General features: G+C 37.8%; 1 protein-coding gene and 1 long non-coding RNA gene across 3 annotated transcripts; one reads left to right on the top strand and one right to left on the bottom strand.

Annotated features, from left to right (window-relative positions):
* Nucleotides 1-37: 37 nt before the first annotated feature.
* On the bottom strand, nucleotides 38-20144 carry LOC139140361 (uncharacterized). 2 transcript variants are annotated; one of them, XM_070709565.1, is made up of 8 exons: nucleotides 19999-20144; nucleotides 16573-18389; nucleotides 12896-13032; nucleotides 11698-11850; nucleotides 7338-7463; nucleotides 6792-6959; nucleotides 6441-6548; nucleotides 38-5622 (listed from the first exon to the last, which is right to left on the bottom strand). In XM_070709565.1, exons 1-8 carry the CDS (start codon nucleotides 20127-20129, stop codon nucleotides 5449-5451), a joined length of 2814 nt encoding a protein of 937 aa, XP_070565666.1. In that variant the 5' UTR covers nucleotides 20130-20144; the 3' UTR covers nucleotides 38-5448. The 2 variants fall into 2 exon arrangements, with proteins under 2 accessions (XP_070565666.1, XP_070565667.1); XM_070709566.1 differs by lacking the exon at nucleotides 19999-20144 and adding an exon at nucleotides 19408-19570.
* On the top strand, nucleotides 20045-22181 carry LOC139140363 (uncharacterized). The gene is made up of 3 exons (XR_011553985.1): nucleotides 20045-20396; nucleotides 20976-21129; nucleotides 21525-22181. It is a non-coding gene; the product is annotated as an uncharacterized lncRNA (long non-coding RNA).
* The last annotated feature ends 945 nt before the right edge of the window (nucleotides 22182-23126 follow it).

The following is a 23126-nucleotide window of genomic DNA, read 5'->3' as shown; positions in this document are numbered from 1 at the left end:
CAGATGGACGTGAAATAATCACAGACAACAAATGGTATGAATTTTAAATACTAATATCGATATTTTATTGTTATGAAACTAATGTCTCTACAAAATGGTCCGCTGACTGAAACTAGTCTGAAACCCCTCCCAATAGTCAAATCATGCAAATGTTGCATTAAGTTACGATCATAAATACATTTGGGAATAATGCTTGATTTCGTATCCTCTTTCACATTATGGCACCTAAAATATTACTAACATGTCCATTGTTTGACTTTGGTGTCAAAAACACACAAAGGAGTTCTCTGTAAGAATTAAAATGCTGAATAGTTTTCTTTCTCTGAAAGGAGTTTGTACACAAATATATTTGTTAAAATCACATCTTGTACTTGGTGGATGACGGGAAGTGTGGAAGTTTACCTCAACATTTCCGTCGCGAGATTCCGTTTTAATCCGTTCACAATCCCTCCCATCCCCACTCCCTGTGTGAAGGTCCAGCCTATTCACTGAAAACAATAGGATTTTACCACAAGTTCAGTGGGTGACAGGGTTTGGTTTCTGATTTTAAAAGAATTACATGGTGCTCATTATCACAGTCTGCAAGCTATTTGTGGGAGATTTCTCTCCTCGTTCAAGTAAGCAGTTAAGTTTGTAAGAGGGTCTTTTTTGCCTGAAGATCATAAACAGTGGTGGATTTATACACTCAGTGACTTACAAACATTCATCTCATGGAATTTGAAAAAATACAGAGCAAAAATTTGTGTCACACTCAACAGAATACTTGTACACAAAACAGGATGTGTAATTTCAACATACAAATCTTCTCATGTGGCACCTTTAATAAAATCCTTTGTTTGCCATCTTCAAATTTTCCTCGAACCTACCTCCCTCTAGAATGAAAGATCCTCGCTTGAGGACGCCCCCCTACTCATAAGCAAAGCGTAAGAGCGCCCTCGAGCAATGGATCTTTCATGCACTCTACCCTCCCCCCCCAAAAAAAATTATAATAAAACAATGTAAATACATGCACTAATTTTCCAATGATTTCTCGGGTAGGGTACAGAAAAGCGATATTTTTAATTTGCAACACCTTAAATACTGTTTTAATCATTTTGGCAGTGTGAATACTACCCTTTCCCAGTCTGCAAACAAAGAATTTTATTTAAGGAACTGTACGGATAATTTTAAAAGATTGCAACAAAACCTATAGAACCAGCCATCTTGTTAACCCTTGATAATTGAACAAATAAAATCTAACCTCGGACTGAATAACACCAGATACTGATAACATGAGGCAGACAATGCTGTGATCACAAGATTTTCTCTGTAGTTTGTCACACCTGGCAATATATAACTTTTGATGTGTAGATATAGGACATCAAAGGGGAAAGAAAAGAATACGTAGTAAACAGGAATTCTTGGCAAAACTAGTTGACACAACATATATTTGACAAGTTTTCTGACTCTGAACCGGCACTCACTATGTCACACAAATCTTCGTGACTGATCTCATGAAACTTGTTACGCTCTGAAATGTCTCACAAATTTTGACTATTTTGAAAGTCGGGTAGAGAAGGTAAACATCAACAAAATGAACAACATAGATAACAAAGGCTGAGATATACACTGCAAATGAATGGCTTGGACACTTCCATCACAAAGTTGTCCTCCCACAATTCTCAGTACCTTAAATATAATTTTGCCACCTAAGTGAGTCAAAAAAGTCACAGGCGGTCGACCATATTTTCAACATGGCAGATTTCTACAGTTAAAAACACATAAGATTACAGAAGTGACAGTAAAGTTCTAGGTTATACACGAATTCATACCAGAAACGCCTGAAAAGATGTACGAGTTTAGCTAGTTTCACGACAAACAGAACTTTTTGCCATGTAAAGGGATTGGACTTGCATTACAAGTATTTATGAGATCACTATGTCAAACTTGTTACAGTGAGAAGTTGACTTTTTACCCATAATGCATTGCAATACCATGCAGTCTGACCCCTCAACACAAGACAACAGCTGTTTAAGGTAGGGAGAATTCAAGCAATAGAGAATATAACATTGCATAATAAATGAAAACACAAATACATGTACCAGTGTTCCAGGAGTAACTGACATGACATACCTCCATATCACAGCTATGGCACTAATGTGCAGCTCAATATAAATGAAATGTCTAGCTGCGAGTTCATTCCGTTTTCTTGAAAAAAAAGTTCTCAATTTATTAGATTATTGGGGCAGCACTTGAGCACATCAAAATGAGAAAAAGTACTTTCAATTCAACACATAACTTAACATTTGACCCGTGCCTTAGATTGCTTATTTGTCGATGATTTACAGGGCCAGGAGCTGTAACTTTTTACAATTTTTTTTCATAATTTGTAATTTGTATGTCAATCGCAAGTTCTTGTTCTACTCCCAAACACATGTTGAAATACCTTTTATTTATCTTTTCAGCACTGTGTCTATGGTATATGCATAAAATTAACTGTTATTGTGTTCATATGAATTCTACTCTGTACTAGAATTCAATTGTCAACAATAGCATTGCATTGCAATAACACTGGAACAGGTTGAGCTGACAAGCTGAATACTGTATCTAAACATGCTTTGGGAAGCACCACAAGAAACTATCAAAGCCACTGTCCCCGTAACTGGTAAACATATCCATCTTTGTTTGAGATGACCAAAATTTTGTATTTCAAGTGTTAACACAGTACTGACACATAAAATTTGCACAAGACTTGCACATACGGAGGGACTCTTCTTTGCAATACATTGTACTGCAATACAGTAAAGCAATGAACACCACTCTCGCTCTTTTTATGGCCTTCCCTAATAAAACAGAAAACCTGTAGTAAGCTTTTCAAGCCCTGCACTGTAACTTTTCCATAAGCCTTGCTCTCTATTCATGTCATCGGAAATATCAATGTTTGAAGGGAATGTTAGTCCTAACAACCAATCATGTTGCTCCTTACAGATGCTTTCAAAGGGTCCACATTGAGAGCAGAGACATGATCTGATTTGTCGTCTTGTTGGAAAAAAAGAATAAATAACCATTAAACAAGTTCATCGAAAAGGTTGAATTTGTATATACCGACTGACCTTGATTAAGAACTAATTGACTTTGCAAAATATAGTTGTTGACTCATCGTGGCACGAGTCAGTCGGTCGGGAGCTGCCTGAAGCTGTATTGCAAACATGTCTGTGATATTATAACAAATAGTCAATTTTGGTGGAAAGGGTTAATTATGCCCATTTCTTGAATTCATTGTCAGACCAATCTGACCCCGTTTCACAGTTTCGTTATGTCGGTTTCTCTAAAACTAACAATATTATTTCTTCTAGCAAGCTGCAGGTCAGCTCATCAGTTGAGCTGGTACAAAAGATGCAGAGGAAAAATTCAGTGTTTGGTTTGTTCACACTGGTTGATATTTGCCTGCATTTGGTAGAATTTTTCTTTGTTGAATAAATTATCCCTGTTCCTTTCAGAACAAATCCATACATAATATGGATTCTATTATTAATTCTTGTTATTAATGGGAGAAAAATTATTTAATGAAATATTCTTGGCCCCATGCCAACATATACATTTTCGTTAGACAGATAACTGTGAGTTGACGGTTACTACTAGTACAAATTTTATTATTTTACAATAAGGCAGGTTCAGTTATTACGGTATTGTTAAAAATTGGCACTGAAGAGCATTTATTATATAAAGGAAAGTATTGGAGGATGTCATAGCATCTCAACATTCACAAACACTTGTATCAAATACATTGATGAAATGTCTCTGGCCTCAGACTACCCTCCTATTCTCAAGGACATGGGGGATGGCCATTGCCATGGCAACAACCATTACTGAGTTAGTTGCATCCTGGGATGAAAAAAATCAATATTTGGAACAAGGTTGACAACTGACAGAACAACAAGCTGTAGACACAGATGGATAAGGGAGTACAAAGTACTTAAATATTGTAAATTTTTTATCCTTTTTCCACTTCATAAAAAATTTACTTATTTCAGATTTGAAAATACAACTTACAGAGTAAAGCTCAATTGGCAAATACACCCTATCTCTTCAGCATACATACACTTTTACACTTCACATAACATCGAAGAAAGCGCTGCAAAACTTAATGTGCTATCTATCAAATCATACTGTGTACTAAAATCACTTACATACACACCAAATACTTTCGAAAATTTGCACAATTTTCTACGCACCATTTTTAAAAATAGAACTGGCATTAATGTGGCAGGCAAATACATGTAAATTGGGCGAGCAGACAAGTCCATACATTTCTAGCTTATTTAGCTGATTTACAAGCATGAAAAAGTTTCAAAAAGTTAATGTACGGCAATAAACCATATTTGTACACAAGAAGCTATGAAGTCTCACCTACAGTGCTTACTCTCTAAGATACTCTATGCATAGTTGTAGAGAAGTTTACATGAGATTAGATATTACACAGTTATTACAAGATAATTTTTTTGATAAAAATTAAAATTTTATGAGAACACTGATTCACCACAGTCATATCTTATCTGAACACAAATTATACTTTAAATGTGATAAACTTAAAAGGTTACATTCCCACGTCAATTTCCTTGTTCTAAATCATGAAGAAAAAGTTAAGGCACAATTTTACACGCAAGATAATATTGAGCATCCTGGCTGACCGATTCTAAGCTGGCATTGTATAAATATAAATAGTGCTCTACGGAGAAACATTCAAAGAAAATAATGTGAATCGTATTTGCAGCATCAATTTCTCTTCTTCCAGAACGGCTCTCACTCAAACTTTGTGTCACTGTAAAAGTCTGTGCTAATATTGCAAATGGCTGTGTGGAAAGTCATGGGGACTTATTCCTCATAAAAATGTCATGTAATTCATATGGAATTTTATACACTTTGGGAAAGATTTTGATCTCATGAAATTGTGTAGATGTTTCACATCAGCTGATATTGCTGATGAGCTCTTTATTTGTTGTTAAAAAAGACAAAACTGATATAATGCTATGTTATTGGATCTGCAGACAGACTTATGGTATGAAAAATACGACCAGTTTAATAAGTCTGCATTTGCAATTTCGGCAATTTTACACATTATACAGACACTGCATGTGCCTATTTCTTGATGTCTCTAAGAAAATGCTCTGTGTGGAATCTTCAATAATTTGTATTCATATCCCTGCATCCGAATGGTTCAGCCTATCATACAATAGGAAATCAATGGAATATTACATATCGTGGAGTCTGTAAGGGGGGGGGGGGGGGGGGGGTGACTGGATCAATCATATATGCAACGACAATGATACACACAGCTCAGCGACCGAATGTACAACAGAAAATCAACCGGGTCCGGCATCCAACGTTTGGGCTGTCTCACGACTCATCAGTTGTTTCCTGTATTTGTTCCCATCATCATCGTCGTCGTCATCATCATCATCATCATCATCATTGCATGGCGATGTTGTAGTGTCTGTCATCCTCTGCTATCATGGTGACACTCGGCCAATCGTCGATGTGGTCGTCCGGGTAGTGAGTGATGAAGTCTTCCCTCTTGAACTGGGAGGGTCTGACAACTTTCAGCGTCACACCCAGCGTGTACCCTAGCAAGAACATCTCCACCTGCGAAGAGAGAAAGAGGACGGATGAGAAAAACATAGTCAGAAACAAATTTCATCATATTCTAGAGTCCTTGGAAGTCAAGAACACACAATAAAAGACCTTGCTTGTTCATACGACATCAAAGTAATTGATATATGTAAATACGTACAGTACATTTACTTTCTGCTCTAGCTGTGTGTGAGTTTCAGCAAGTATGCTCAGGTATTGGTATATTGCGATGTGTTCTTGTATGCAGGTGGGTATATAATATTGTGGTCATCTCTACAGGTTGGTATGTAGCTGTTATAAGTATTGTGTTTATTTATGCACAAGTGCGTTTGCTTCCTGCTAGCTGTGTTGGAATGACAGTTAATTTTGTGCAATATACCTAATGCTCATCTTGTAATCCTATTTCTAACAGGCTCCATAGACAAACCATAGAAATAAATACAACTTAGGAGAAAAAGGTATAATATGTTCATCTTATGAATAATACATGTCAGAGTGCAACACTGTGTGGAAACATGTAAATATTAGGCACAAGTGAGGATTAACATTGCTGGCTATGGGTCTCTTCCTTTACACCACTTATCAATTCATGATGTTAAACTGTAAGATTTGCAAACCAAGGTATTAGACACGCTCTGTAAACATGTCAGGAATGGATGATGGTCACAGTAAATGACTGATGTAAGAGCTACCCTGTGAAAATTGGTTGGATTTAATTTCTTTCAGCATGCACGGTCAATCAGACTCAGTAAGTCATTAAGTACCCCATTCAAGCCTTAACACTTGTATGACAGTGGAGTGAGTGACAGTGCAAGTGATTATTAACTGACCTGTTCCAGCCCTCCTGAGTCTCCAACAAGGTTGAAATGATTCAACATCAGTTTTTCCGGAGTCTCTGAGGTATCCCTGGCATACATCAACCAGACAAACACTGGGACCTGTTGAAATGATCAAAAAGGAAAATTCTGTGAGCATGAAGGCAAGCGTTGTCATTCGCTACAGAAGGAAAATCTCAGCACGACTGAAGTTCACCTGTTGGTTGTGTATATAGACAATTCCAACTTTGAGAAAACAACGAGACTGTTCCACAATTTTATGTGTGGGAGGTGTATCTGCTAGCCACTCAAACACGACATTTCTCTGGTACATTACATCACAGGCCAGACAAATATCGGTCTCACCTCTTTGCCAGTTGAGTTGTCCTCATGGAGTCTGATTGCATTGTACAGCATCAACAGCTTGACAGCCTCCATGAGCTGGATGTCTACCTCCGAATTGTCCCCATTGAACATGTCAAGTAGCATCCTTTCTCTATCCTCAGCGCTGTCCGTAGATTGCATGTGATCAATCTGTCATTCGTAGAAAAAGAGTATTTCACTCAGGGCTTTGCACACATCAAAATATGCAAATACATATTCTAACACTGCAGGACATCTAATTTTTTTATCCTATGACAAAAACTTATTACTATATTTGTCATACATCCTGGCTCAGTATTTCAGACAACTGGGCTGGTTTTCTATTTTTAGCATGGTTCAACCAGAGCCTGTGGTACACATCCATTCATGAGCTATATTTAGCAATGTTATCATGGGGGTATACACATCTAGGGAATATTTGCTGACAAATCTATGTGTTGTTAAACGGTAAACCATTAATTGTTGCTATCTGATGACAGAGGTCACAGAAAACTGCCACGAGAGAGTGATTGCGTTTGACAGCTTTACCTGGTCCTGAAGCACCCTCAAACACTCTTTCATTTTCTCTATCGGGTGGGTGTACTTGCGCAGACGGTGTCCGAACGTCCAGGACTGAACCCAATCGTAGCCACTATTCATAAACCAATCTGGTACCTGGAAAAGTAAAAACAAAAGCGATGTCAATGACAGATTGCAGAACAGATGTCTGGATTTTCCCCCTCAGTGTGTGTACAGAGAGTTTAATTGTGATGACAGAGGGTCAATGAAAGGATTTTCACTGGAATTTCTTTAGAAGTTTGAGTCACCACATGATGTGAATGGTAAAAACCCAAACCCAGACTTCAGGGAAAACCAGAGTTGAGTCACAGAGTACCTTGAAGTGAGACAGGTATTGGAGAAAGTCTGGTGAAAAGAAAGCATGGATTTGGTGAAATCTGTAATGCAAAAAAAATAGCCGGGAGCCCTGCATTAATCCAAACAAGTTTGATATAAAAAATGCTGGGAACTCAGAATTCAGATCGTGTGTGTAAACATATACAACATGTAACCATGTACCCTTAAGCAGAGCTCGTACTGGTACAGATCCAGTATGGCAACAAGTGTTACAAATAGACACATTCGACAGTTAAATTGACAGGAGTACACATAAAATGCTAAAATTAATAAAAAAACAATAAAAAGACAGTATTTTACTCAATTCAATTCAATTCACTGAGGGCTCTTCTCTGTCAGTACACAAGACTGTGTGTACACTTTGGTTGATGACTCACAGTGGTCGGGGATTTCCACTAGATGCCGGTATCAATAAACCAAAGTCACTGATGACTCATTTACTGATAACATTAACCGTGCAATGCACTTTTTACTCAGAAAACAAGTAGAAAACACCTGTACATGAGATTTAACTCAATATTCTTGAAATGCTGCCAAAAAACAATGAAAAAACTTTTGTTTTTTTGGCTCAAGAGAGCGTTCTACATGAAATGACAATGTCTGTACAAGTTTTTTTTAAACTGGTAATCTTGATTAGCCACTTGAACTAGTGAAATCAAAAAAACGTGGAGTACCGGTATATGGAGAAATATAAATGATTTTTTCATTCTGATCATTAACTACCATTTTAAAGGAGATATGAAGTATACAGGGTCCACACACTCATAGTTACCTAAAATTCCTGGAATTTCAATGACTTTTTCACCAATTTTAAAGGACTTTTTGAGGTCTACAGCAACATTTTCCAGCTATCATTTTTACAATGTATCATTTTCATATCATTTTTAGCTACTATAGACTATAGTCTATAGAAGCTATTGGGATGGGTATCCGTCCGGCGTCCGGCGTCAGTCTGTATGTATGTATGTATGTATGTATGTATGTCCGTTTGTGAGGCGTCCGTCCACTCAAATATCTTGAGAACCGCAGTACTTACTGATTTGATATTTGTTGTGTAGATGAAAAATATGATTTTGAGAAACTATTTTTTTTAATTTTTTGATATTGTTGAAAATAGGCAAATTAATGCCAAAAAAGGTGTTTTTGGTAAAAAATCTTCTTCTTCATAACCGCTGGTCAGACAGCTTTGTTATTTGGTATACAGGTCCCTAGGGATAACCCAACTTAGATTTGTTCAAATTGTGATGAAATATGAAAATGTGTATTTTTAAGGAATTTTTTGGTCATTTTTGGTCAAAGTTTGACTTACGGTAATTCTTGTACTGTATAAACCCTATCAATTCACCCAGAAAAAAATAATTAATATGATTTTAAATAATTGAATTAATTAGGAAATCATCAAAGCCAAAATAATTTTAGTGTGGAATTATCAGAAAGTTCAACTTTTTTTGACAGTTCATAGTGAATTGAGGATTAAAACATGTAAAGGCAACTTTCCTGAATCCCAACTTTGATATATTCTGAACCACCATTTATGTTATCTAAAAGAAATTGTTCATAATAGTTTGTCATGATAATAAATAGAGATAGAGAAAGTTCAAATAAATAGAGATAAAGAAAGTTCTAATTTCCATTTATGGTTGACTTGGTAAGGATAAAATAAGATTACTTTTTGAGGAAAAAAATAGAGTGGTCAATTAAAAGAGTGGTCAAAGTGATAGGGTTTTTATGGTAAAGCTGGGCTGTAAGATTCCTCATGTGCTATTTATAGCAATTGTGCAATCTGTGTAAACAGTGCAATGAAAGTGTAACATGATTCCTTATAATGCCTTTGATGACCTTGAACTTCTTAAGTTTCAAACATTTGTCTCTTCAGTGTGCTTTCTCTGAGTAGGTACAGTCTCAACTTATTCAACAGAACTTACCTACAATGTTAATTTGAAAGTTAAAATGTGCTTGGTTAATAGGATGAAAATACTGATATTACCAAAAGATAACCAGCTCAAGATTCTTTATAACCTGACAGATATGCTGTTTTTTTATGACGTAAATCTTGATTTAAGCAAGTCTTGTTTACTTTAATTAGAATGTAATTAACTCTCATTTATTTGCTATTATACACTAATATAGTCTGATGAAATATGCAAATCTGTATTTTTACGGAATTTTTTTCCATTTTTGGTCAGGCAATCCTGAAATGAGCTATCAAAGATATCCACCTTCTTCAACAATACATGTGTCACAAAAGGTTATTCTCTACATAACACAGCAGAGCTCTGTCAACTGTTGAGTCACTTGTTTTTTCAAAACCGCTGGTCAGACAGCTTTAATATTTGGTTTACATGTCCCTAGGATGACCTTAGTGAGATAATTTCATAGAGTCAGGAAATACTTAATTTTGTATCCATGTCTATAGTAGCTTCAGGGACTTTGGCCCTATGTTTTTGGTATCAAGACTGGTCATCTTTGTCAATTTTAAAAATTCTGGCTGGATAATCAGTTTTCCAGGATTTTCCAGGTCTCAATTTCATTTTCCAAGACTTTTCCAGGAGGCTTTAAAATTCAAGGATTTCCAGGAGCATATTGACCTGGTATATACAGTGTTACTACATATAGGATGTACATCTCAGAAATCTAAGTATCACATTGGTATAATTTCAGTGAGAAATTACGAAATTAGGCTATTTCACCATAATGGAGCGTTCTCCTAGCTTGAAAGCTGTTTTGGATGAATTACACAATGGAGTTTACTGGTATATTCAGAAACTTGATTTGTACGGACCATGGATGCCATTAACTTCAGTGAGTGGAGAATCCATACCCAGAGATGTACAAAATAGCCGGCAGCCAGCAAAAACAACCGGCTGTCAGGTAAAATTTGCCGGCTGTGAAAATTTAGATTTAGTAAAAAAAATAGGACATTTTTCACAAATTTTATGTGCACATACACTACTTGTAAATGCCTGTACTTTTATTTTTTGCCACCTGTAACCAAAATTTTCTACATCCCTGATGCCGATGCTAAATTTAAGATTTTTGATGTCACTGTTACACTGTAGGGACGAAAGTCATTGCACCTACCACTGGAATCTAATTATTACCACACCTCACTTACATGTTTACAGTGTTTGCATACAACACTGTCTGCACATAAAAACAACATCAATTACACATGTGGATGGGGTATTACAAGAAAAGCGGACTTTTATTACCTTTGGGAAAATAATTCCACATACTGAGGAAGTTGTGGTGTTACAGTGGCCAGAACCATGGGAAGTGCTGGATGTTTGAATGTCAAATCAACAATCTAACTTCTGGATCAATCCCCGTACATGGTAAATTTTACTTCTACGTCAGTGCTCAAGGCCGAGAGACACTTGTTGCAAGTTACATAATAATGCTCACATCAGAATGTGTACAAACGGACCGTAGTATTGTGTCAAAATAACAGGACGACATAAACTGTTGCTAGAAATTGTTTTGACATTTTTTAACTCAATGGTGAGAAATACATGTGGTATAGAAGGGAGAGATTTTTCAGAAAATAGGACACAGATATTTGGCAGAAAGTGATCAAAAATTGAAGATTTGTGTCAATGATCTGAGATGAAAATATTAACTGTCCTGTGATTTGTCCTTCAAGGTTGTTTTTAGTAGCAGTGATGGGGGATGTTGTTTGGGAGGTCAAAAGGCAGTTGGAAACAAAACTCTAGCTAGGGCTACGATATACATGTAAATTCAAAATGGATGAATATGAACACAAGATATATTTGAATTTATAAGAGTGTATGAAAACTTTTCACCATCCATGTGGTTTTGGAATTTCTCAATCTGGCATCATGATCAAATTTTATCTAAAATTTTTGTGGAAATTTTAAAGAGTACTTCAGAAAATATAATGTACTAGTGCATAAGTCAATAATTCTGTATCAAAGACTGAAACACAGAATATTCAAAACAGATTGAGAAAAAGAAATATCTTGCAATATCACACCTGTGTAATGTTTTGCAGATCCTGTCCGAGCCTGACATTGATGAAATTGTTGACCAGGGATTGGTACAATGCGGCCCGGATGGCACAGTAGTTGTCGCCACGGATACTGCGCAGATTATTGCAATTCAATAATGAGGGAATTTCTGCATACCCCTGAAATCAAAAGAATATCGTCAAGTTACGAGGGATGTGTACCTGAGTAATTCCTTGTCAATGTGCTTTCCCTGTGCACAGGTAATCTACCGTTACAGTGGAACCACAATCATATTAGTCAGACTAATGAATTGGACTTAAGAGTTAGGGATTTTAACACACAACCATTGATAATGACAATCTCTGGTTGATTACTTACTATACTGAAGCATGATGAAGCACCCTGAATCCTTTTTTTCAATTATTCAATTCAACTTTTGTGAAAGAAAATGTTTTTTTTAAAGTAGCTATTAAATTTGGAGTCCAGTCGTGGCAAAGACTTATTACATGAAATAAAACTTGGAAAAAAGACAGTTTCATCTATAGGGTCACCAAGCTCTCTTTCAATGAAAACGAGTACATGTATGGTAATAGTGAATGGTCAGTCTCTGGCAAAAAGGGAATAATTACGATATTTTTTCCTCTATAAAATTTTTTTTAAATGTCAGTATCTTTTTAACGAATTCCTCCAGACAGTACCATAAAGGCCTTGGTTTACAATTATGAACACTTGTTCCCCAAAAGATGTACGGAATAAGTGACATAGTGACATCCCTCTTGAACTACGACCTTTGAAAAGGTCATAGTATCCAAAACACTGTCCAACTTGTCACTGCTGACTGCTGTGGGTGTTCATAATTGTCCCTGTGTGATTGTTAACCTGGCCAATGCTATTTATCTGTCCAATGGCAGTGCTTTTGAGTGGTCCCGGCAGTTGACCTACTTAATGCTTTGATAAAGACTTGAGTTTGTTTAATCCAAACAGAGACATTGATTTACTGTTTGAGTTCTTGTAAAAGAAAGTTTATAAAGAGACTTTCACCACTCAGTGGGAGGTTAAAAGTTTCAGAAGTGACAAAAGTTGACATTGGTGGTAACTTTGAAACAAGGTCAAACATTCTCTCATTTGTCACCCAGCATGTACTATTGCTTCACTTACGGACACCAGATGACTTCACGAATATTTTATTTCTCGCATTTCTGTGAATCCAATTTCCAAACCTACCATTCTCATAGCCCTGGCATTTGCTGTATTGCCTTTCCACTCTCTCTCTCCATATCCACGGATGGGTCTCTTCTCACCGATGCTGACTATTTTTGGTTTGACGGGGCTTCTCTTCATACGGATACCAGCTGATATATCTGTAGTTAGGAAAAAAATAAACGGGGGTGTTATGAGACTGTAGTTATCTTTTTATTTTCTATGACATATTATTCCCAGTTTGGAAAATTTCATTTTAATGACATGTTTACAGATGGTCTTTATGGAACTTTGTCCCCGCGTTAATAAACAGTGAAACAGAAATAAATATTTAACCGGATGCGCCATCCCGGATGGTATGCCAGTGTACAATGATAAACAAAACACAAATTGGTACGAATAACAAATTTAAATGTATGCATTACCCTGTGAAGTCAGAATTGTTGATGAATACTGGTATGTGCCGTACCTGTGTACATCTGTATCATGCTGAGTGACTTTTATTGAAAATAAATTAAGGATTCTATGTATTAAGTGTCAATTAACACAGACAGAGCAACAAGGCCTTTACGGCATACAGCCAGGCCAACTATAAGGTGTGGTGATTTAGAATTCAATTGTCATAGGTACGTAATTACTTAAAAAAAAACTGGTATTGAAACTGGCTAAATTATTTTTTAATTTACGGAAAGTACTGCAAAAAATAATTCTCCCTTTTGCTTTTGCTGTTTCATAGATATGAACTGTGTCAGGCATGTAAATTTAAAGTTTTTCAAACCGCTTAAAAGAATGTCTAGCATTGCAACACTCCCAAACCCTACTGAACATTTGAAAGATCAAAGTCTACAATTAATTATATAAATCTGACAGTGAAGCAGAAAGTGGCATTATAATCTGAACTCTGGTCTTGAGAGCAACCTTATCGCGTTTGACCCTTTGAGCACCAAAGAGTCAAGTTTTGTGGCATTTTTTATAAATCATACACCGGTAAATTTTTTTTAGCTTTTTGCCAAAATTTTGTTAAAAAACTGTAGCCAATGAAATGCGATGTCCATTTGGTCAAAAACTATCAAAAGAATTACAGAAAGATTGATAAAAATTGGTAAAATGTTGCACTAAAATTTTGGTGGAAAAACTACAGCACTCAAAGGGTTATGTTAATTTGGTATGATTGTACACATGCCAATCCTATGATGGTCATACAGACAAGGATGTTGTTTTTCATGATTATTGGATCAGTTCAACTAAGTTGGAACTTCTCAAAAGACCAAAACTTGGATTGCTGCCACCATAATTATGCACTGCCGTGTAGCATACATGTACTTGCTGTTGCCAGGTCTCAAAATACTTGTCAACAAATGATGCTATATAATGCATCATGATTAAAAAGCAAACCACGTGCCAACATCGTCCGACACCCACATATGCAGCTAAATTTAAACTCTGTTGCAAATCGATGTCTGCATGATAAAAACTCTGAACAAACAACTTGACTCCTCAACATCTACAGTTATACCCTAGATATTACGACTTGTGTCTATGTACAGTAACTACGAATAATATTCATGTCAATGCATGTTAAAATGTAGATGAGATGTGGTAGTTTTAATGGTCTGTCAATATTCACATGATACCATTCTGTAATAGCTGCTGGTAATCTACCAGGCACTAAAAATAGAACTGTTAAAGAGTTTACAGAATGACTCACACATACATGAGACTGGCCGTGGGATGCAACAGTGCGTCCTGGTCACGTTGAATGATTTGTGTATACCATAAACGTGTACACAAATCACAGCATTTATACTACACGCAGGTAAAATGATAATTGTGAACTATAATAAAATATCAGGAAAATTAGAATCGGCCTGGATTTGCAACACTACAGGTGCCTTTCCTGGTTTACATGCATTTGAATTCCTGTACACCAAATGCAAACAGCCAACTTTCCAGAAGTTTGCGGCATTTGGAAACAGTGGAATTTTGACAACTACTGTGTGTGGGTGGATTGCACGAGCTGTACATGTATGAACCATGCTAAAATGAGACTTGAACTCTGGGACGTACAAATCACACCATGTTGCATATGGGTAACAGACTTCAAATAAATGGGTCTTGTTCAGCAATCTACATTATGTTCTCTATCAAATATTTTCAATCTGAATTTTCTCATTAAACAAGTTCAAGTGTTATAACAACAAAAACAACAAAAAATGTCATGGTGTATATTCGATCTAATCATGAAATATTCAATTACAAAAAGTCAGTGATGAGCATTTCCGTTCATGTAATAAAATAATGTCAATGATGAACATAAAGTACAGTATATATTCACTGTACAGTGCATGTACATTACATAGTAGGGTAGTGATACGTAATTTCAAAGCGGCAGCTAGCTCATTAATATACTACTGCTAGATACCAGACATTGTATCATCATTGTGTATCTCCGACTGAGTAATGTCAAAGGAATACATGTAATTATTTGATCTCACTATCGGCAATTTTCAAGAAACTGAATGATATGACTCTGTGATACATTTATTGCTACAATAAAGTCTGGTATTTTCCTTCAATTAAAACTACACCAACACTATGTGATCAAACACCATTCTTTGATAATTACAGATGCTCTCCATCGTGTGGCCAGGATTGTCTCTTTTCTGGATTAACATTACATGGAGAGATTATAAAAATATCACAACAACATCTGTCGTTACTGGTTGGATGGACCAGGGTTCAGAATTTGCATTTGGAAATTTTTATCTAATATATTAAAGCTGAGAATATAATCAGTATTATTCATGGAAAACAATAGTGTACTGGCTACTATCTGAAAGTAAATTTTTTTGTTAAAAATATCCTTTGTGGTTCCCCGACAAAAATATATATATATATTCAATTTCTTCATTATTTTTGGAAGGAATTTGTTACACGTTACATGTAGGCTGCACCAGGTCATACATATCATTTATGTTAGACAAACCCTTGATGCTGACAACTCTCAATTTCAATGCCCCCAACCAAATTTTGACCTCAACCCTGAGCTTATTTCTACATTCCAGGGAGTTTAATGTCCGGATATTGTTCTATGCTCACAGAAACCCCCTGCTGAAACTGAAAACAGAAGCCTGGCATTTCTGATTCCAACCAGAAACTGATCCAATTCATTATTGAAACTTCCATGACACAATTTACATTAAAAGTTTACAGATTTGTACAAAAAATGCAAAAGTTGATGACGATACTTGAGCAGTTTGCAAGGATGATTGTCTTTTATGTGTCTGCACAGTATCATCCGCACAATTAATACATTAAAAAGACTGTGATTTGGAATTTTTTCGCACATTATTTACATAATCAGTCTATTATCAAATATTACGTTTTCCATACAATTCAAAACATTAGAAACACTGCAAGTATTTGACAGTATCTCAATAAACGTGACACAATAGAGTCCACAGACGTGTGTCGAAGTGATTCACATGTGCACATTTCATACACCCACACACATTGTAAGTTCTTCCTACATGTATATGTGTCACCAGTTGTTACAGAATGGCCTACACATATCATCATAAGGCATGTGTGTGTTCCCACGTCTTGGCCTTTTCGGCGTCTCTTTTGTTACGTAAATTTGGGGACATTTTGAATCAAAACTGACATCAGAATGAAAAGTGGAAGTTTGTTATGCACTATACCTTTTAGACGTTTCTCTTCTTCTGGAGTTTTGGCATCCGCGCTGTATATATCCAGATCGGGGTCATTGAGATCCAATGATGAGTCAGTGACCAGGTCACTTGAAGGTAGTTTCAGTGAAGGATTCCCAGCTGTGGCACGGTTGGTTTTGGGTGCAGTGTCAAATGTCCTTGAACTTGAAGAAGCAGCGCTAGCAGCGCCAAATTCTTCTACAGTGATTTCCACAGCATCATCTGTGACAACTTCGCTGTGTAAAACTGATTGGTGTAGTGAGGGTCCCATCACGATCTCTGCCTGACTGAACAGGGCTTTCCTAGAAGAAACAGGCGCCTTTGTGGTGACAGTTTCATCAGGAGACTCTACTTCATTAAGTGCCTCCACACTCTTTGAGTACTCAAATTCATCCAGGTTGGTTTGCATGACGCCTCCCCTAGCCAGCAATCTCCTCTCAGTAGGCATCTGGTTTCTCGGCAATGTCCCATACAGCGAGGCAGTCTTGTTCCTAGCCTTGGTGTTCGGCGTTGTGTCCGGCAGCCTCTTGGTCTGCCAGCTGTGATCGGCACCGTCATCCCACGCCGGTTTGGAGCTCACGTTGGACACACTTCTCTGCAGCTTCTCCACCATGGCGTCTGGTCTGTTTGAGTGAACATCTGAGGATAAGTCCAGGCAAGCCTGTGCTTTTCCAACGTTTGATGACTCAAAATCCGCTCTGTCCTTGATACCCTTCCGGGGAATCCCCCCTTTCTTTGTTTTCATATCTGTTGGAGGCTTTGGATTATTCTTGTTTGGATGTGGGTTGTTTGACCTTTCCATTGGATTTCCCTTGCAAACCTGCCCACTAAACATAACTGGGCACTTGTCAAGATCAGTTTCAGTGTACATGTTCTGATTCTTTTTTGCTGCTTCTTCTTCTCTCATTTGAATTCGCTTACTTATTGATACTTGGACATGCTCTGCGCTTGACAGTCCCTGATCTGAAGCATTTGCCGGTTCACTAGGGCTGGGATAAGTTGCAGTTGCGTTAAAAAAGGCATATTTTGCTTCTCTAGTGCGCTCAGTGTGAGAGTTTACCACAATTTTTGGAGTGGCTGGCTTCGCTTGTGACTGTGCCGCAGTATCATTCTGTACAGTCGGAATGTCATCGATTTTTTGATCCGTATCAAATTTTTCTAGTGCGGTAGTCACCATGACGAAACTCTCTGGCTCGTTCGAAACCATTTCAAAACCCTCCTCCTGAGATGCTGTGCCATTGGTGGCTGCTACTGGCTTCGCAACGGGCTGTGCCGCCTCCTGCTTCGGCTTTGCCGCTCGTCTCCAGGTGCGGTACTTTTTCGGGGAGTTGTTGTAATCCTCAATGTGGACCACCTCCTCCTCTTCTTCAATATGCTGGCTCACACTGCTGAAAGTGCTTGTCATGCTCTCTCTCCTGGAGCCTGCCAAAATGGACTTTGGTGTGGATGGTTGGGTGTCTAACAAATTGAATGTAGAATCGGGTGACAACCCGTGCCTCTCTGAATCGTCCGATCCTTTGCGTTTCTTATTACTTTTTTTCCCCTTTCCCCTGTTCTTAGGGGACTTGCCGTGTATATTCTCGGTGCTCCGCTCACTGACGATGGAATCGTCCAGATGACTGGAGGTGCTCTCTTCAACTTGTGACTTCTCACCGGGTTTGTTCTGATTGCTGTGTGACAGACCCATCTCTGCTGCGAGCGCCGCCTGAGCTACTGAAGTCTGAAGTACCAGCTGGACACACAGGGGACAAGTGTTGAGGTACTGCCTAAGTATTGCAGGTGTCCATCTCAGCAGGCAGTGTGTTTGACTGGTGGAGAAGAAGAAATATAACATGACAAAGAAACATGATAATGGTAATCTTAGCAGGCAGTATGTTTGGCTGGAGACTTCAATGAGAAGAAAACGGTGACAATAGAAATCTGCATGCACAAATTAAAAGCGTGAAAATGACAGCGGTGAACGTCTGAATGCTAAAACTAAATTCTTACTGTATAATAACAGGCTGTGACCTACTTTCATGGTTATCTGAACAACAACAATTTAAGCTACTGATATGTGTCAACAAATCCTACAGTCAATGTAAAATAAAATTCCTTGAATTCCACGAAGGGCCTTCATCGGAAATGTCACCGAATGAAATATGTAAAAGCTTTCACTGATGACATAATGAAGTCACAAATGTGTGGAGTGCTAACTGCCCACACTTGCCTCATGAATATTCTGAATATAAACAAAGTTACCCTAACCCTACAATGCTGCAGCATCTAACAGAAAAGGTCTGTCATTGTGATATTGTGAGAAAGAAGCAGGAAATCTTGACAAAAAGGAGATTTCTCTGATTTCTTCAAAGTTTCTTCGAGAAATGTGACTGTTAAACAAAGTATTTGCAGGGTATTGGCGTTATTGCGCAGGTGAAGTTCCCTAGTTTAAAACTACTGTTAACTATTAAAGTTTTTTTGGGTTTTTTTTGCGGGGATGAGTAAAAGTATGGGGAAGCATACTGTGTACTACCACTATAGTACATGACACAGCTGTACAAGTGGAACGTTATGCTTGCACATTATCTGCTGTCCTTCATATATTATAGTGGTTTCTGAAATAATCTGTGGCAATACATGATAGACGGGCATGTGAACTCAGCACTATCCTATTTGGTCATGTCACTACTACTAACCGTAACAATGAAACCACATATGGCACCTTCAATCACGACAAATAAGAAGCGGGAGGGACCCACTGGGTGATATGAGATGAGAAAGTTTAACAACGGCGACTTGTGTTCTACAACTGCGGCATTTGCCGTTTGACTTATTAAGTTACCGTACCCGTTCATTCTCGGACCTGTATCTCTGAGGTGCATGTTCCGAAGTACGATCAATAATTAAATCTATCAGACACTTTGTACAGGGTCCAACAAAAAGACGATCTGAATACTGGTTCGTTTCAGTTCACAGTTGGCAACACGCTGTAGTCTGGGGCTTCCGTGATACCAATGAGCTCAAGCGTGAAGCATTTCTTCTAAAATTGCGACCAATTTGTAAACGTGTATATATACAAACTTGAAATATTCTCGGTGATCTCCAACACGACAAGTTTTTTATCTATTTTAGTTATGATTTCACTTAGAATACCCCAGCGAGAAAGGCCAGGGGGACTCCCCGGCCGCCTACGGTTCATTTTATCACGGGACCATGATTGTTATAGAGGACAACGACACTGATGAGTGTGTAGCAAGCGCTCATCGCCGCCGACGCACGATCGTTGCGCTGATTCACCCTGGTTAAGTTGGTTGGCGGTGACTAAGTGTGTAATTTGATATGATAAAGCGGCTGTTCCCCGTATAAAAAACTGGAATACTTTCGGCGTTAATTTTAAACTGTAAAACCGTCAGCTCAACCCAACTGTCCGCCACTTACCTTTCGACACATCCGCCATGTTGATCATTAGTGCGCCCCCATTGGTCCCATTTCCTCAAGGTTTTTGCTTCCGCTTGGAAAAGATTACCATAATTTATGTAAATACAATGGGTCAAACCAGATAACGTCATCCAAGTTTCGGACACGTGTTGTAATAGTTGTTTGAAAGAGAGTTACTGGAAAATCATGAGTTACAACTTTGGGAACACCGATGTACGTTTATTCTATCCCCAAATACTTGACAATGTACACTCTAAACTATCACATTTCCGTACAGTAGGTAGGCTGATATGGTTTCCACGCTCTCACTTTCAGGACCAGCCGTTTTAGACAGAAACCATCGAGCCAGGGGAAAAACTATTACTGATGGATCTTTGCCAGTATCGTTATGAGCAAAGGTAAATATCATTCACGACGGTAAAAAAATGCCCACTATTTTATGAATTTGTACACCGGTTAATTTAGGATTCCTGTTAACCGTTTATAATGTGTATTAAGGCTTAGTGTGGCTACATGAACTTGAAAACAATCGTCTAAAATTTACTAATCCCGCTAGCTCCAAAACACTGTTTGGAGGATAGCATAGAAAAGAGGCGAAAATATAAACAAGTGAAAACTTTTACAAATCTGCTACCCCCCCCCCTTCCCAAGGAGGGTAAAATGATAGCCTTTATTCGTCATATTCAATAACATTATGAATTCAAACGAGGAACGAATTTTCCAAAACCAGAGAGTTTAAGAAATTCGTGTATTTTTGCAACGAATATAGATTTTTCTGAACGGCAAAACAATAGTCCACACATCATGTAATTTGGTCAGTCCGAATTTCTTGCGTGAAATATCTGTAAGGAATTCTAACGTGTATGTCACAGAAAACGAATGGTGATTTGTGACCGTGCCGGCGGCGTATTGCACTAGTAATAGTCAAAATAATAAGGTGACATAAATATCATACGTTTATTTTCCGCAAAGCGTAGCTGTCGATGACGTCAGAGGAGCAGTACTAGCGACCATTACAGTGGTTTCCACAGGGTTTTGACGAAGTGTGAGTCATCAAGTCCTGTATGGCCAATGGCGACACGCAGTACTCACCTTGTCAAGACGCACGTACACAGTGTCACACTTGTTAAGGTAGTTTAGCGGTCATTGTTTATGGAATAGAGAGGCGGATTCTGCGGGAAATCCCCATTTCAGCCCTTATAACACAGGCAATCACATTCGATGTTGTAGGCATCAGCTCACGTGTTTTTTTCTTTCGTACATGTAAATGACTGTAATACGTCGGATCTCGGCACTGTGAGCGGCTTCAGCCCGCTGCAAATGTGATAATCAATTTTTCTCTTGATCGCCTGACATTCTTTGACATAATAAAACTTGGAAACAAAACAAGATGACTAAAATCTATGAAAATATCATAACTCTATGCTGAATCATATACAAGTGATTAAACAGTGTTCACGGGGTAATATTTTCCAGATACTATTATCAAGCTGTATTTCATCATGCAACTATCCTCTTGTTTTCAGTGTTTTTTGGATCAAAGAACATAAAAAAGTCTTTTTACGCATTTAATTCGGTATGTATTAGAGTTCATCTTTATATCTGTATTGTATTTTTGCCATAAATTTTATCGATCAACGGATAAGCAAAATGATCTGCCAAATGGGACCCCTGTTTTTACTCGGCACAAACTCATACACCCAGAGTGTACAGTCTTTCTTCTGGTTTTAATGGTCAGTATTTTAGGGTCAAATTGTGCAGTATATTCGCAAAAAGTGTTTTCCACATCCTTCCTAATTAAACTTTCAGTAATCCCTCCATGTATTTTTGATTGTCACCTATAACTCATCCGACCCCCCATCCAAAATGCCCTTTGCCTTATATAGTTAATGTGTAACATGAGTATTCTTGGCTTTTCTACTTTCTTATTCGTTCAACCTCAGCATCTGAGCATAGCCTGTGGTCTATACGATACGAAGGAGACTATACGTTGTCTTCGAAAGCTCTTGATAAATTCAACTACAGTAGATCCCAGTGTGCTACCTAAACCCCAGTGATTAGGGACTGCTTTAGAAAGTACTAAAATATGTTACTTCAAGTTTTGCTTACCGACCTCGTCCAGATTGACGAATTCTTCCACATCTTTGTCTCACACATTGGGAACAATCGAATGTTGTTGAATGCTGCGGTGGCGGCCGCGTCTGTTGGCTTTAAGGTGTATGTAAGCCTATAAGGGGTCACTGTTTTTTTTAAACGATATATACAAGGTATTTATCGTCTATAACCACATCTTTCTCCAGCTACATCTGAGTAGACGCGATATCGGAAAGAAGTGGGGCGATTCACCAGTGTGAAGAAATATTGCAGTTGATCGTTATATTACAGTTCGACGAATGCCTTTCACAAAAACTGAGAACAAGTATTTTTAGGCCAAAAATTGTCTCTGGTCCTTATCATTCAGCAAAGGTGATGCGACGATGCGGTTTTCATTTTTTTTTCTTTTCTTTTTTATTCATAACAATGCTGGTTTGGCACTATTGATGCAACAGTTATTGTCTTTACCACTGGTTGATCGATAATTACTTCCTTTTCCTTTTAGCATTTTTAGACATGCAAAGATACCAAAGATAGCTGTACCGATGAGTATGTGACCAAAAACAAGAGACGGTGACGCGCAGATTCTGAAATGACGCGCGCGATTACCAGAAATATTTTTTTATCTTGGGCATTTCCTCCTTTTAAGTACGACTTCGTCAAATAAAGTGATAAGGGGACAGATCTTCGCGGCATTCTTATTCAATTAAGCAACGGACCGTGCAAACGTCTTCTGTAACTCTCAATGGGCTGTGACTTGTGATGTACTCTAAGTTGTTTTCGTTCTTTTGTAAAATTTACTTTCGTGACTTGCATCCGCAATTACACAAAAAATCCCATCGTCCAAGTTATTTATAGAACTATATGTGTACAGAAACCACAGTGTACATATCCTATATGTTAGTTCACAAGAGAATTTTGGTCCAGTCTGGAATTCGTACGTCAACATTACCACTGCTTATTGCACGCAGTGCAGTGTGCTGACAATTGTGAATACTTTGCATTCCAACGCACTTTGGGGAGAAAGAGAAGTA

Source organism: Ptychodera flava, chromosome 9, assembly GCF_041260155.1.
Source record: "Ptychodera flava strain L36383 chromosome 9, AS_Pfla_20210202, whole genome shotgun sequence".
Classification (NCBI taxonomy): domain Eukaryota; kingdom Metazoa; phylum Hemichordata; class Enteropneusta; family Ptychoderidae; genus Ptychodera; species Ptychodera flava.
This window is presented reverse-complemented; position numbering and strand designations above follow the sequence as displayed.

What these genes read in the sequence shown, in the direction of transcription:
- LOC139140361 (XM_070709565.1), bottom strand. Translation starts at nt 20,129, where the DNA reads ATGACGTTATCTGGTTTGACCCATTGTATTTACATAAATTATGGTAAT. An exon ending in CATGGCGGATGTGTCGAAAG is followed by an intron (nt 18,390 to 19,998) that starts GTAAGTGGCGGA and finishes CTTCTCCACCAG; the next exon opens with TCAAACACACTGCCTGCTGA. An exon ending in ATGCCAGGGCTATGAGAATG is followed by an intron (nt 11,851 to 12,895) that starts GTAGGTTTGGAA and finishes TTTTGATTTCAG; the next exon opens with GGGTATGCAGAAATTCCCTC.